This window comes from Salmo trutta, chromosome 38, assembly GCF_901001165.1.
Source record: "Salmo trutta chromosome 38, fSalTru1.1, whole genome shotgun sequence".
NCBI lineage: Eukaryota > Metazoa > Chordata > Actinopteri > Salmoniformes > Salmonidae > Salmo > Salmo trutta.
In genome coordinates, this window is record NC_042994.1 from 26,794,886 (window position 1) to 26,810,507 (window position 15,622).

At 44.4% G+C, this 15,622-nt stretch overlaps 1 protein-coding gene across 1 annotated transcript; it reads right to left on the reverse strand.

Moving 5' to 3' along the window:
* Positions 1-3,695: 3,695 nt before the first annotated feature.
* LOC115178572 (zinc finger protein OZF-like) lies at positions 3,696-8,819 on the reverse strand. The gene is made up of 2 exons (XM_029739826.1): positions 8,750-8,819; positions 3,696-5,248 (listed from the first exon to the last, which is right to left on the reverse strand). The coding sequence occupies exons 1-2, from the start codon at positions 8,817-8,819 to the stop codon at positions 4,089-4,091; spliced, it is 1,230 nt and encodes a 409-aa protein (XP_029595686.1). The 3' UTR covers positions 3,696-4,088.
* Between the last annotated feature and the right edge of the window lie 6,803 nt (positions 8,820-15,622).

Genomic DNA, 15,622 nt, shown 5'->3' on the forward strand with positions numbered 1-15,622 from the left:
ACAGACGCATGCGCGAAGGCTGCTGCCTCTACTGCGGAGGTCTCGGCCATCTCCATGCTACATGCCCAGAGCTGACGGGAAATCCCAGGGCTCGCCAGGACGAGGAGATTATGACAAAGAATCGTTACACCCTACCCCTGATGTCCGCTGCCTTGGAGCTTCACCAAGCTGGACCTCCGCAACGCAACTTTGGTGTTGCGTTGCGGAGGTGAGAACCAAGCGGTTCTCACCAACGTAACGCAGCTAGGATGTAGGCAAGTGGCTCTTGGCAGTCAAGTGGGCCCTTGAGGGGTGGAGTCACTGGTTGGAGGGGGCACCTCATCCTTTCATGAGATGAACGGACTATAAGAACTTGGTCTCCATTCAAGAAGCCAAGAGGTTAAACCCTTGCCAGGCCAGGTGGCCTCTGTTTTTTAACTGGTTCAACTTCACTCTAGCCTATCACCCGGGATCCAGAAATCAGAAAGCAGACACCCTTTCCCGTCAACACGATGTTTCAAACAAGGAGAAGGACTCAGAGGGACATTCCTCTAAATTAACAGGGCATCCAGTAGTTAATTGGACACTGGGGTTCCTGAGGGGGAAATTCTGGTGGCCCAACATGATTGAGGATGTGAGATCCTTCGTTGTCTCCCGTCTAAAGCTCCTTACCATTGTGCGATTAACCCCTGGATGCCCTGTTAATTTAGATGAGTGTCCCCTCGGAGTCCTTCTCCTCGTTAGAAACATCATGATAAACACTGAGAACTAAAATGGTGTTGTTGTTGTTATGTGTATTATTAATAATAATAACAACAGGGGAGGGGGGGCTAGTTAAAAAATTAACCCCAAAAGCTTTTAAAGGGTTCTCCAAAAAACTTATAGAGGTTCCCCCACAGTTTCAATGTGAAGAACCCCTAAAGGATACTCCAGGAACCTTTTCTTTTTAGAGTGTACGTATCGGCCTCAAGGCCTTCGTCAGAGCTGTTGTGAGTGTTTTTAATTTACACCCTTATGTAGACATATCTCCACCCACATCCGTTCAATGCCTCGAATGGGGTTGGAGTCCAGGAAAAATAAACATGTTAACAAAAATAACAAGGTGTATTTCATAAGCATTCTACTAAAGTGTGTCCATAAAAACGTATTAAACACGTCTGTAAAACAACAATGAGGACATCGACCCACTAAGCAAGTTCTCATAAATCATTGGGTACAGTGCAGGAAGAAAACGTCAGAGTCGGCTGAAGTGGTGGTGTAGTTCTTGTTCACATTTACAACACAACATGGGCATTTCATCATTAAGACCTTTAGGGAATAATGTCTGGAGGGTGAAAATACCAAAACATTTGTGTTTAGTAGTAAAAATAAAGAAAAACCCTTGAATGAGTAGGTGTGCCCAAACTGGTACAGTGTATACATATACAGTTGAAGTCGTTAGTTTAAATACACCTTAGTCAAATACATTTAAACTCAGTTTTTCACAATTCCTGACATTTAATCCTAGTAAAAATTCCCTGTCTTAGGTCAGTTAGGATCACCACTTTATTTTAAGAATATGAAATGTCAGATAATAGTAGAGAGAATGATTTATTTCGGCTTTTATTTCTTTCATCAAATTCCCAGTGGGTCAGAAGTTTACATACACTCAATTGGTATTTGGTAGCATTGCCTTTAAATTGTTTAACTTAAATTAAACGTTTCGGGTAGCCTTCCACAAACCTTAAGCCATTTTGCCACAAATTTGGAAGAATGCTTGGGGTAATTGTCCATTTGGAAGACCCATTTGCGACCAAGCTTCAACTTCCTGACTGATGTCTTAAGGTGTTGCTTCAATATATCCACGTAATTTGTTGCCTTTAAATTGCTTAACTTGGGTCAAACGTTTTGAGTAGCCTTCCACAAGCTTCCCACAAAAAGTTGGGTGAATTTTGGCCAATTTCTCCTGACAGAGCTGGTGTAACTTTCATTTTTACCTTTATATAACTTGGCAAGTCAGTTAAGAACAAATTCTTATTTTCAATGGCGGCCTAGGAATAGTAACTTAGTCAGGTTTGTAGGCCTCCTTCCTCGCACAAGCTTTTTCAGTTCTGCCCACAAATTTTCTATAGGATTGAGGTCAGGGCTTTGTGATGGCCACACCAATACCTTGACTTTGTTGTCCTTAAGCCATTTTGCCACAACTTTGGAAGTATGCTTGGGGTAATTGTTGATTTAGAAGACCCATTTGCGACCAAGCTTTAACTTCCTGACTGATGTATTGAGATGTTGCTTAAATATATCCACATAATTTTCCTTTCTCATGATGCAATCTATTTTGTGAAGTGCACCAGTCCCTCCTGCAGCAAAGCACCCCCACAACATGATGCTGCCACCCCCATGCTTCACGGTTGGGATAGTGTTCTTTGGCTTGCAAGCCTCCCCCTTTTTCCTCCAAACATAACGATGGTCATTATGGCCAAACGGTTCTATTTGTGTGTCATCAGACCAGAGGACATTTCTCCAAAAAGTACGATCTTTGTCCCCATGTGCAGTTGCAAACCGTAGTCTGGCTTTTTATGGCAGTTTTGGATCAGTGGCTTCTTCCTTGCTGAGTGGTATTTCAGGTTATGTTGATATAGGACTCATTTTACTGTGGATATAGATACTTTTGTACCTGTTTCCTCCAGCATTTTCACAAGGTCCTTTGCTGTTGTTCTGAGATTGATTTGCACTTTTCGCACCAAAGTACGTTCATCTCTAGGAGACAGAACGCGTCTCCTTCCTGAGCGGTATGGTGGCTGCGTGGTCCCATGGTGTTTATACTTGCATACTATTGTTTGTACAGAAGAACGTGGTACCTTCAGGCGTTTGGAAATTGCTCCCAAGGATGAATCAGACTTGTGGAGACTACAATTTTTTTCTGAGGTCTTGGCTGATTTCTTTTGATTTTCCCATAATGTCAAGCAAAGAGGCACTGAGTTTGAAGGTAGGCCTTGAAATACATCCACAGGTACACCTCCAATTGAATCAAATTATGTCAATTAGTCTATCAGAAGCTTCTAAAGCCATGACATCATTTTCTGGAATTTTCCAAGCTGTTTAAAGGCACAGTCAACTTAGTGTATGTAAACTTCTGACCCACTGGAATTGTGATATAGTGAATTATAAGTGAAATAATCTGTCTGTAAACAATTGTTGGAAGAATTACTTGTCATGCACAAAGTAGAAGTCCTAAACGACTTGCCAAAACTATAGTTTGTTAACAAGAAATTGTGACTTCAACTGTACATACACACATAAATACTCATACATACATATATAGTACCAGTCAAAGTTTGGACACACCTACTCAATCAAGGGTTTTTCTTTATTTTTACTATTTTATACATTGTAGAATAATAGTGAAGACATCAAAACTATGAAATAACACATATGGAATGATTTAGTAACCCAAAAAGTGTTAAACAAATCAAAATATATTTTACACTATTCAAAGTAGCCACCCTTTGCCTTGATGACAGCTTCGCATACTCTCGGCATTCTCTCAACCAGCTTCATGAAGTTGTCACCTGGAATGCATTTCAATTTACAGGTGTGCCTTGTTAAGTTAATTTGTGGAATTTCTTTCCTTCTTAATGCGTTTGAGCCAATCAGTTGTGTTGTGACAAGGTAGGGGTGGTATACAGAAGATAGCCCTATTTGGTAAAAGACCAAGTCCATATTATGGCAAGAACAGCCCAAATTAGCAAAGAGAAAAGTCATTACTTTAAGACATGAAGGTCAGTGAATCCGGAACATTTCAACAACTTAAAGGAAAAGAGAAAAATCATAACAATTCTCAGTCAAAAACAACAGTGAGAACAAAGCCTCTGTATTCTCTCATGTGATTTCAGGTCCTCTAACACTACACATCCCATTCAAATAAGAAAAGCTTGATGATGAGTTGGTTATTTGAATCAGCTGTGCATTGGGCACAACCAAAACCCTGCACCCAGAAAACAAATCCACAAACACAATCCTTTATAAAACATGCAGGAGGGAAAACACTAGACAGTCAATACACAAGACATATTCAGAGTCTCTGGGGACTACTGTCCCACCTGTATTGGGCCTATTCTGTTCACTGTTCAGCCTACATTCTTATCTCCTGTGTGTATTATCTCATGTCTTCTCATGTGTCTTAACTGGGTAAAATGCTTTCCACACTGGGAGCAGTGATGAGGCTTCTCTCCTGTGTGTATCCTCTCATGTCTTCTCAGGTCCCCTATCCAGGCAAAACTCTTTTCACATTGGGAGCAGTGGTAGGGCTTCTCCCCTGTGTGTATTCTCTCGTGCTGTTTCAGTTGTCCTTTCAGCTTAAAACTCTTTCCACACTGGGAGCAGTGATAAGGCTTCTCTCTTGTGTGTGTCCTCTCATGTCTTTTCAGGCTTGGTAACAAGGAAAAACTCTTTCCACACTGGGAGCAGTGGAAATGCTTCTCTCGCTTCTCCCCTGTGTGTATTCTCTCATGCACTCTCAGGTATTCTTTAAGGTTAAAACTCTTTCCACACTGGGAGCAGTGATGAGTCTTATTTCCTGTATGTGTCCTCTCATGTCTTTTCAGGCTCGCTAACAAGGAAAAACTCTTTCCACACTGGGAGCATTGGAAAGGTTTATCGCCTGTGTGTGTCCTCTCATGTCTTTTCAGGCACCCTGATGAGGAAAATCTCTTTACACACAGGGAGCAGGGGTAAGGCTTCTCCATTGTGTGCAGTATCTTATGCTCTTTCAGGCTTCCTAACTGGGTAAATCTCTTTCCACACTGGGAGCAGTAGTAAGGCTTCTCTCCTGTGTGTATTCTCTCGTGTATTTTCAGGCTCCCTAACTCTGTAAAACTGTTTTCACACTGGGAGCAGTGGTAAGACTTCTCCCTTGTGTGATTTATCTCGTGTATTTTCAAGCTCCCCAACACGGTAAAACTCTTTCCGCAAAGGGAGCAGCGATAAGGCTTCTCCGCTGTGTGCAAAGTCTTGTGGCCTTTCAGGTCCCATAACTGGTTAAAACTCTTTCCACAGTGGGAGCAGTGGTACGGCTTTTCTCCGGTATGTATTCTCTCATGCCGCTTCAAGTTTCCTAACTGGTTAAAACCTTTTCCACACTTGGAGCAGTGGTACGGCCTCTCTCCTGTGTGTATTCTCTCATGTGTTTTCAGGTCCCCTAACTGGTTAAAACCCTTTCCACAGTGGGAGCAGTGGTGTCGTCTTAATGGTTTGGACGTCTCTGGTTCCTCTGAGTCTGGTCTTTCTCCTGCAAAAGACATAGTGTTTATTTAAATAGAGACCTGAATGAAACCTCCACAACTCTCTTGCGAGGAGGTTGAATTCAAATCAGATCCCTCAATATTATTATTTGACCCTGCTGGTCATCTATGATCGTTTGAACATCTTGGCCATGTACTGTTATAATCTCCACCCGGCCCAACCAGAAGAGGACTGGCCACCCCTCAGAGCCTGGTTCCTCTCTAGGTTTCTTCCTAGATTCCTGCCTTTCTAGAGAGTTTTCCGTAGCCCCCGTGCTTCTACATCTGCATTGCTTGCTGTTTGGCGTTTAAGGCTGGGTTTCTGTATAAATAAATGTGATTGAATAACCCGAGGCCAGATTACAAAGAAAATCTAATTTAAAAGAATCTTGGTGTAATTTGAATAAGTAGGAGTAATTTTTTACTTTTCCAAAAGCTGAAGGTTGACTGAAAATGACTTGCATTGCTACAGGAAGGACGAGAGGAATCATGACATTGACAAACTATATTTAGTGGAGCCAAATCTTTTAGCACATTCCAACTCTAGTGGAGCTGTGGTACGAATGAGCTGTGTAGTAGCCAAGGCCTATGTGGTTATCTGTGGTAGTAATGAGCTGTGTAGTAGCCAAGGCCTATCTGGTTATCTGTGGTAGTAATGAGCTGTGTAGTAGCCAAGGCCTATCTGGTTATCTGTGGTAGTAATGAGCTGTGTAGTAGCCAAGGCCTATGTGGTTATCTGTGGTAGTAATGAGCTGTGTAGTAGCCAAGGCCTATGTGGTTATCTGTGGTAGTAATGAGCTGTGTAGTAGCCAAGGCCTATCTGGTGTAGTAATGAGCTGTGTAGTAGCGTAGGCCTATCTGGTTATCTGTGGTAGTTATGAGCTGTGTAGTAGCCAAGGCCTATCTGGTTATCTGTGGTAGTAATGAGCTGTGTAGTAGCCAAGGCCTATCTGGTTATCTGTGGTAGTAATGAGCTGTGTAGTAGCCAAGGCCTATCTGGTTATCTGGGGTAGTAATGAGCTGTGTAGTATTGTGGGCTATACTCGGCCTTGTCTTCGGACGGTAAGTTGGTGGTTGTAGATATCCCTCTAGTGGTGTGGGGGCTGTGCTTTGGCAAAGTGGGTGGGGTTATATCCTGCCTGTTTGGCCCTGTCCGGGGGTATCATCGGATGGGGCCACAGTGTCTTCTGATCCCTCCTGTCTCAGCCTCCAGTATTTATGCTGCAGTAGTTTATGTGTCGGGGGGCTAGGGTCAGTCTGTTACATCTGGAGTATTCTCTTGTCTTATCCGGTGTCCTGTGTGAATGTAAATATGCTCTCTCTAATTCTCTCTTTCTCTCTTTCTTTCTTTCTCTCGGAGGACCTGAGCCCTAGGACCATGCCTCGGGACTACCTGGCATGATGACTCCTTGCTGTCCCCAGTCCACCTGGCCATGCTGCTGCTCCAGTTTCAACTGTTCTGCCTGCGGCTACGGAACCCTGACCTGTTCACCGGACGTGCTTGTTGCACCCTCGACAATTACTATGATTATTATTATTTGACCATGCTGGTCATTTACGAACATTTTAACATCTTGACCATGTTCTGTTATAATATCCACCCGGCACAGCCAGAAGAGGACTGGCCACCCCTCATAGCCTGGTTCCTCTCTAGGTTTCTTCCTAGGTTTTTGGCCTTTCTCAGGAGTTTTTCCTAGGGAGTTTTTCCCAGCCACCGTGCTTCTTTCACATGCATTGCTTGCTGTTTGGGGTTTTAGGCTGGGTTTCTGTACAGCACTTTGAGATTTCAGCTGATGTACGAAGGGCTATATAAATAAATTTGATTTGATTTGTAGTAGCCAAGGCCTATCTGGTTATCTGTGGTAGTAATGAGCTGTGTAGTAGCCAAGGCCTATCTGGTTATCTGTGGTAGTAACGAGCTGTGTAGTAGCCAAGGCCTATCTGGTTATCTGTGGTAGTAACGAGCTGTGTAGTAGCCAAGGCCTATCTGGTTATCTGTGGTAGTAACGAGCTGTGTAGTAGCCAAGGCCTATCTGGTTATCTGTGGTAGTTATGAGCTGTGTAGTAGCCAAGGCCTATCTGGTTATCTGTGGTAGTAATGAGCTGTGTAGTAGCCAAGGCCTATCTGGTTATCTGGTGTAGTAATGAGCTGTGTAGTAGCGTAGGCCTATCTGGTTATCTGGGGTAGTAATGAGCTGTGTAGTAGCCAAGGCCTATCTGGTTATCTGTGGTAGTTATGAGCTGTGTAGTAGCCAAGGCCTATCTGGTTATCTGTGGTAGTAACGAGCTGTGTAGTAGCCAAGGCCTATCTGGTTATCTGTGGTAGTAACGAGCTGTGTAGTAGCCAAGGCCTATCTGGTTATCTGTGGTAGTAACGAGCTGTGTAGTAGCCAAGGCCTATCTGGTTATCTGGGGTAGTAATGAGCTGTGTAGTAGCCAAGGCATATCTGGTTATCTGTGGTAGTTATGAGCTGTGTAGTAGCCAAGACCTATCTGGTTATCTGTGGTAGTTATGAGCTGTGTAGTAGCCAAGGCCTATCTGGTTATCTGTGGTAGTAATGAGCTGTGTAGTAGCCAAGGCCTATCTGTTTATCTGGGGTAGTAATGAGCTGTGTAGTAGCCAAGGCCTATGTGGTTATCTGTGGTAGTAATGAGCTGTGTAGTAGCCAAGGCCTATCTGGTTCTCTGAGAGAAAATAATCATTTCTGACTGGATATTTTGCACTGTTTTATGACTTTTCCACATTTTGTTACATTACAGGCTTGTTCTAAAATTGATTACATTTATTTTATTCCGATTTTTATTCTACACACAATACCGCACAATGACAAAGCGAAAACAGGTTTGTATAAATTTTTTGCAAATGTATAAAAAAAATCTGGAACTGATTTACATAAGTATTCAGACCCTTTACTCAGTACTTGACGAAGCAGACTCACTCTACCCGTGATATCAAAGTCATTTTGTTAAGGTCGGCAGGTAGCCCAGTGGGGCAGTTAGATCATTGGACCAGTAACCGAAAGGTTGCAAGATCAAAACCCCGAGCTGACAAGGTACAAATCTGTCGTTCTGCCACTGAACAAGGCAGCGCTGTTCCTAGACCGTCATTGAAAATAAGATTTTGTTCTTAAACTGACTTGCCTAGTTAAATAAAGGTAAAATTAAAAAAAATAAAAAGGTGCGAAAATGAACTAAACGATTTGGTATCATTTTGGTTATGGAAGATTGAATAAGCGTACGTGAAACGGTTTGCTTGTAATAATTCGTAGCTGTCGTTTCTATCTGAGCATTAGAGAACATCCGACTCCGTTTCCCCTCACAGAAAACACACTGTACCGTAAAGTGTTGTCACTTCGCTTAAAAAAATTCAGGTGGAAACAGAAGCGTGGGTGGCTTGACAGCGTTTTGCGAATGACGGCTCACTTGACCGCAGTCTTTAACACTGCACATTAGTTCAATAGTTAAAACAACTACAGAGTTTGTTCCACTGTTTTTAAAATAGCACTTACTGGTGTTAATCAGATCTCCAGTCTTCCCTTCCTCCTCCAACGTGAAAGTAATCTCCCCCTCCTCCTTCATTCCAAAAACTGCATCCTCCTCTTTCACTCTTAAATATTCTTCCTCTTCTTTCACCGTAAATTCTTCTACTTTCACGTCTTTCTCCTCTTCTTTCACTGTAACAGCCTCACCCTCTACCTCTTTTTTAACTGTGAAAGCCTCCTCTTCCTTCTCCTCTTTCACAAGAACTTCTTTCTCTGTCCAGCAGACCTCTTCTTCAGAACGGGGGAAGTAGCGGGAGCTCATGGTCGAGGATGTTAGCAAGTAAACTAGTTAGCATTAGCCGAGTGTTACTTAGCTAATAACATAAATAGCACATTAAATGGAGTAAGTAGTAAATACGCAGACAGTGTGTTTAAAACACTGAGGTTAATATAAACAAAAATGGCCCAAAGAGCTTCAATGTTGTGGTTTTATGTTGGCTAGCACGCTACCGAGGTGGATGAATTGTTGTTGTAGAAAAAGCGTCCCGTCCACTACATTATACGTCACGCAAGAGGCATCACCTGAAAGACTCACGTCGCCATCTGTTGACTGGAGTGGGTAACACAGTTGAACAAAAACAATATTCTGGAAAACCATGTAAACTAATAATTGTTAAATAACCAGTTCTCTTACTTCTTACAGATAAAAATTTCCTCTACGCAGATGTAGAAGCTGAATAGAGATTTGTACATTATGAATAAACCTGTTACGAATCAACCCTGTTACAAATCAACCCTGTTATAATAAACCCTGTTATAGTAAACCCTGTTATAGTAAACCCTGTTATAATAAACCCTGTTATAGTAAACCCTGTTATAGTAAACCCTGTTATAGTAAACCCTGTTATAATAAACCCTGTTCTATTAAACCCTGTTATAATAAACCCTGTTATAGTAAACCTTGTTATAGTAAACCCTGTTATAAAAGGTCATGTGTAAAAACAAATCCTCACCCTCAATTCAAACAATAACAAAGCGGATACCTCACCCGTTTTGGTAAAAAGCTGAGGCTGGAGAAATACAACCACTCTCAAATTAATAGAGAAATGGATACAAGAACTGACCATCCATGATATTACAATTCTAGTTTATCCATGTTTTCATGCGAACAGTGTTAAGATTGTTTACAAACAATGGAGTTAAACAGGCTTGTTGGGTTCTGATGTTCAACATTTGAACTGAGCTCATAGGGAAGATCAAGAATGCTGTAACCCACAAAGGAGCACTGCTGGGTCGGCAGCAAGAACAACTCTTCCAAATATCAAAGACCCTCCTGGCACTTGCCGACTTCCTCCAACCACAGTTCAACCACAACCCAGGAGGAGCCAATGCCCAAGTCTCATCACCCAGTGCTACAGGCGTCACCGCTGAGAGTGGGTGTAATACTGAGGAACTGGTCACCGCTTTCCACCAGGGTCTATCTAACTCCATCAAGGATGATCTGGCCTCTCGGGAACTGGGAGAGGACCCCGAGTCCCTGAAAACGCTGGAAATCAGGATTGACAACCGCCTTCGAGAATGCGTGAGACGGCACCTTTTTGACACCACCCCAGTATCCAGGTTTCCTGTGCTCCCCAAGCCCCCCGAGCCCAGCATCGTAACAAATAATCTGCTCAGACCCCAACCAAGGAGCATCAAAAGGCGTGCTATGAATTCTCAGACAACCCAAAGATTCCTAGCTGGCCTTCCAGACTCCCTCCACATACCCAAGGACGTCAGAGTACAAAAATCAGTTAACCACCTAACTAAGGAACTCAATTTAACCTTGCGTAATGCCCTAGATGCAGTCGCACCCCTAAAAACAAAAACGTTTGTCATAAGAAATTAGCTCCCTGGTATACAGAAAATACACGAGCTCTGAAGCAAGCTTCCAGAAAATTGGAAGAGAAATGGCGCCACACCAAACTGGAAGTCTTCGACTAGCTTGGAAAGACAGTACTGTACAGTATCGAAGAGCCCTCACTGCTGCTCGATCATCCTATTTTTCCAACTTTATTGAGGAAAATAAGAACAATCCCCCCCAGAAACTTGATACTGTCGCAAAGTTAACTAAAAAGCAGCATTCCCCAAGAGAGGATGGCTTTCACTTCAGCAGTGATACATTCAAGGACTTCTTTGACGAAAAGATAATGATCATCAGAAAGCAAATTACGGACTCCTCTTTAAATCTGCGCATTCCTCCAAAGCTCAGTTGTCCTGAGTCTGCACAACACTGCCAGGACCTAGGATCAAGGGAGACACTCAAGTTTTTTAATACTATATCTCTTGACACATTGATGAAAATAATCATGGCCTCTAAACCTTCAAGCTGCATACTGGACCCTATTCCAACTAAACTACTGAAAGAGCTGCTTCCTGTGCTTGGCTCTCCTATGTTGAACATAATAAACGGCTCTCTATCCACCGGATGTGTAACAAACTCACTAAAAGTGTCAGTAATAAAGCCTCTCTTGAAAAAGCCAAACCTTGACCAAGAAAATATAAAAAACTATTGGCCTCTATCAAATCTCCCATTCCTCCCCCCAAAAATGGAAAAGCTGTTGAACAGCAACTCACTGCCTTCCTGAAGACAAACAATGTATACGAAACGCTTCAGTCTGGTTTTAGACCCCATCATAGCACTGAGACTGCACTTGTGAAGGTGGTAAATTACCTTTTAATGACGTCAGACCGAGGCTCTGCATCTGTCCTCGTGCTCCTAGACCTTAGTGCAGCTTTTGATACCATCGATCACCACATTCTTTTGGAGAGATTGGAAACCCAAATTGGTCATTCGGAAACATAATGTTAACTTTCACTGCTATGCGGACGACACACAGCTGTACATACCGATGAAACATGGTGAAGCCCCAAAATTGCTCTCCATGGAAGCCTGTGTTTCAGACATGAGGAAGTGGATGGCGGTAAATGTTCTACTTTTAAACTCGGACAAAACAGAGATGCTAGTTCTAGGTCCCAAGAAACAAAGAAATATTCTGTTGAATCTGGCAATTACTCTTGATGGTTGTACAGTCATCTCAAATAAAACTGTGAAGGATCTCGGCGTTACTCTGGACCCTGGTCTCTCTTTTGACAAACATATCAAGACTGTTACAATAACAGTTTTTTTCCATCTACGTAACATTGCAAAAATCAGAAGCTTTCTGTCCAAAAATGTTGCAGAAAAATGTATCCATGCTTTTGTCACTTCTAGGTTAGACTACTGCCATGCTCTACTTTCCAGCTACCCGGATAAAGTACTAAATTAACTTCAGTTAGTGCTAAACACGGCTGCTAGAATCTTGACTAGAACCAAAATACACTGCTCAAAAAAATAAAGGGAACACTTAAACAACACAATGTAACTCCAAGTCAATCACACTTCTGTGAAATCAAACTGTCCACTTAGGAAGCAACACTGATTGACAATAAATTTCACATGCTGTTGTGCAAATGGAATAGACAACAGGTGGAAATTATAGGCAATTAGCAAGACACCCCCAATAAAGGAGTGGTTCTGCAGGTGGGGACCACAGACCACTTCTCAGTTCCTATGCTTCCTGGCTGATGTTTTGGTCACTTTTGAATGCTGGCGGTGCTTTCACTCTAGTGGTAGCATGAGACGGAGTCTACAATCCACACAAGTGGCTCAGGTAGTGCAGCTCATCCAGGATGGTACATCAATGCGAGCTGTGGCAAGAAGGTTTGCTGTGTCTGTCAGCGTAGTGTCCAGAGCATGGAGGCGCTACCAGGAGACAGGCCAGTACATCAAGAGACGTGGAGGAGGCCGTAGGAGGGCAACAACCCAGCAGCAGGACCGCTACCTCTGCCTTTGTGCAAGGAGGAGCAGGAGGAGCACTGCCAGAGCCCTGCAAAATGACCTCCAGCAGGCCACAAACGTGCATGTGTCTGCTCAAACGGTCAGAAACAGACTCCATGAGGGTGGTATGAGGGCCCGACGTCCACAGGTGGGGGTTGTGCTTACAGCCCAACACCGTGCAGGACGTTTGGCATTTGCCAGAGAACACCAAGATTGACAAATTCGCCACTGGCGCCCTGTGCTCTTCACAGATGAAAGCAGGTTCACACTGAGCACATGTGACAGACGTGACAGAGTCTGGAGACGCCGTGGAGAACGTTCTGCTGCCTGCAACATCCTCCAGCATGACTGGTTTGGCGGTGGGTCAGTCATGGTGTGGGGTGGCATTTCTTTGGGGGGCCGCACAGCCCTCCATGTGCCCGCCAGAGGTAGCCTGACTGCCATTAGGTACCGAGATGAGATCCTCAGACCCCTTGTGAGACCATATGCTGGTGCGGTTGGCCCTGGGTTCCTCCTAATGCAAGACAATGCTAGACCTCATGTGGCTGGAGTGTGTCAGCAGTTCCTGCAAGAGGAAGGCATTGATGCTATGGACTGGCCCGCCCGTTCCCCAGACCTGAATCCAATTGAGCACATCTGGGACATCATGTCTCGCTCCATCCACCAACGCCACGTTGCACCACAGACTGTCCAGGAGTTGGCGGATGCTTTAGTCCAGGTCTGGGAGGAGATCCTTCAGGAGACCATCCGCCACCTCATCAGGAGCATGCCCAGGCGTTGTAGGGAGGTCATACAGGCACGTGGAGGCCACACACACTACTGAGCCTCATTTTGACTTGTTTTAAGGACATTACATCAAAGTTGGATCAGCCTGTAGTGTGGTTTTCCACTTTAATTTTGAGTGTGACTCCAAATCCAGACCTCCATGGGTTGATAAATTGGATTTCCATTGATTATTTTTGTGTGATTTTGTTGTCAGCACATTCAGCTATGTAAAGAAAAAAGTATTTAATAAGATTATTTCTTTCATTCAGATCTAGAATGTGTTGTTTAAGTGTTCCCTTTATTTTTTTGAGCAGTATATTTGATCATATTACTCCAGTGCTAGCCTCTCTACACTAGCTACTTTTAAGGCTAGGGTTGAATTCATGGTTTTACTGCTAACCTACAAAGCATTACATGGGCTTGCTCCTACCTATCGTTCCGATTTGGTCCTGTCGTACATACCTACACGTACGCTATGGTCACAAGACGCAGGCCTCCTTACTGCCCCTAGAATTTCTAAGCAAACAGCTGGAGGCAGGGCTTTCTCCTATAAGTTCAATTTTTATGGAATGGTCTGCCTACCCATGTGACAGGCGCAGACGCAGACTCGGTCTCGACCTTTAAGTCTTTATTGAAGACTGATCTCTTCAGTAGGTCCTATGATTGAGTGTAGTCTGACCCAGGAGTGTGAAGGTGAACGGAAAAGTACTGGAGCAATGAACCGCCCTTGCTGTTTGCCTGGCTGGTTCCCCTCTCTCCAATGGGATTCTCTGCCTCAAACCCTATTACAGGGGCTGAGTCACTGGTTTACTGGTGCTCTTTCATGCCGTCCCTAGGAGGGGTGCACCACATGAGTGGGTTGAGTCACTGACGTGCTCTTCCTGTCTGGGTTGGCGCCCCCCCTTGGGTTCGTGCCGTGGGGGATATCTTCATGGGCTATACTCGGCCTTATCTCAGGATAGTAAGTTGGTGGTTGAAGATATCCCTCTAGTGGTGTGGGGGCTGTGCTTTGGCAAAGTGGGTGGGTGTATATCCTGCCTGTTTGGCCCTGTCCAGGGGTATCGTCGGAGAGGGCAACAGTGTATCCCGACCCCTCCTGTCTCAGCCTCCAGTATTTATGCTGCAATAGTTTATGTGTCAGGTGGCTAGGGTCAGTCTGTTCTATCTAGAGTATCTCTCCTGTCTTTTCCTGTGTCCTGTGTGAATTTAAGTATGCTCTCTCTAATTTGCTCTCTCTAATTCTCTCTCTCTCTCTCTCTCTCTCTCTGACGACCTGAGCCCTAGGACCATGCCTTAGGACTACCTGGCCTGATGACTCCTTGCTGTCCCCAGTCCACCTGGTCGTGTTGCTGCTCTAGTTTCAACTGTTCTGCCTGCGGCTATGGAACCCTGACCTTTTCACCGGATGTGCTACCTTGTCCCAGACCTGCTGTTATCAACTCTCTAGAGACAGCAGGAGTGGTAGAGACACTCTGAATGATCGGCCATGAAAAGCCAACTGACATTTACTACTGAGGTGCTGACCTGTGGCACCCTCTACAACCACTGTGATTATTATTATTTGACCCTGCTGGTCACCTATGAACATTTGAACATCTTGGCAATGTTATGTTATAATCTCCACCTGGCACAGCCAGAAGAGGACTGGCCACCCCTCATAGCCTGGTTCCTCTCTAGGTTTCTTCCTATGTTCCGGCCTTCCTAGGGAGTTTTTCCTAGCCACCGTGCTTCTACACCTGCATTGCTTGCTGTTTGGGGTTTTAGGCTGGGTTTCTGTACAGCACTTTGTGACGTCAGCTGATGTAAGAAGAGCTTTATAAATACATTTGATTGATTGATTGATTGATTGATTGATTGATTGATTGATTGAGGAGCCCATGCAGCTGGGACGCACACGTCTGAGTCCACAGGAACGTGACAGGCGCATGCGTGAAGGCTGCTGCCTTTACTGAGGAGGTCTCGACCATCTCCGCGCTACATGCCCAGAGCTGACGGGAAATCCCAGGGCTCGCCAGGACGAGGAGATTACGATTAAGAATTGTTACACCCTACCCCTGATGTCCGCTGCCTTGGAGCTTCACCAAGCTGGACCTCCGCAACGCAACTTTGGTGGGGTGGCAGCGCCTCTCACGGCCTTAACCCGTAAGTCCCAGACCCATTTTGGCTGGACCCCCGAGGCTGACAGGGCATTCGAGGAGCTCAAGGGGACATTTCACCTCCTGATCCTACTCGTCCTTTCGTGGTAGAGGTGGACGCCTTGGACACCGGTCCTTTCA

What these genes read in the sequence shown, in the direction of transcription:
- LOC115178572 (XM_029739826.1), bottom strand. Translation starts at nt 8,819, where the DNA reads ATGAAGGAGGAGGGGGAGATTACTTTCACGTTGGAGGAGGAAGGGAAG. An exon ending in TGGAGATCTGATTAACACCA is followed by an intron (nt 5,249 to 8,749) that starts GTAAGTGCTATT and finishes TGTCTTTTGCAG; the next exon opens with GAGAAAGACCAGACTCAGAG.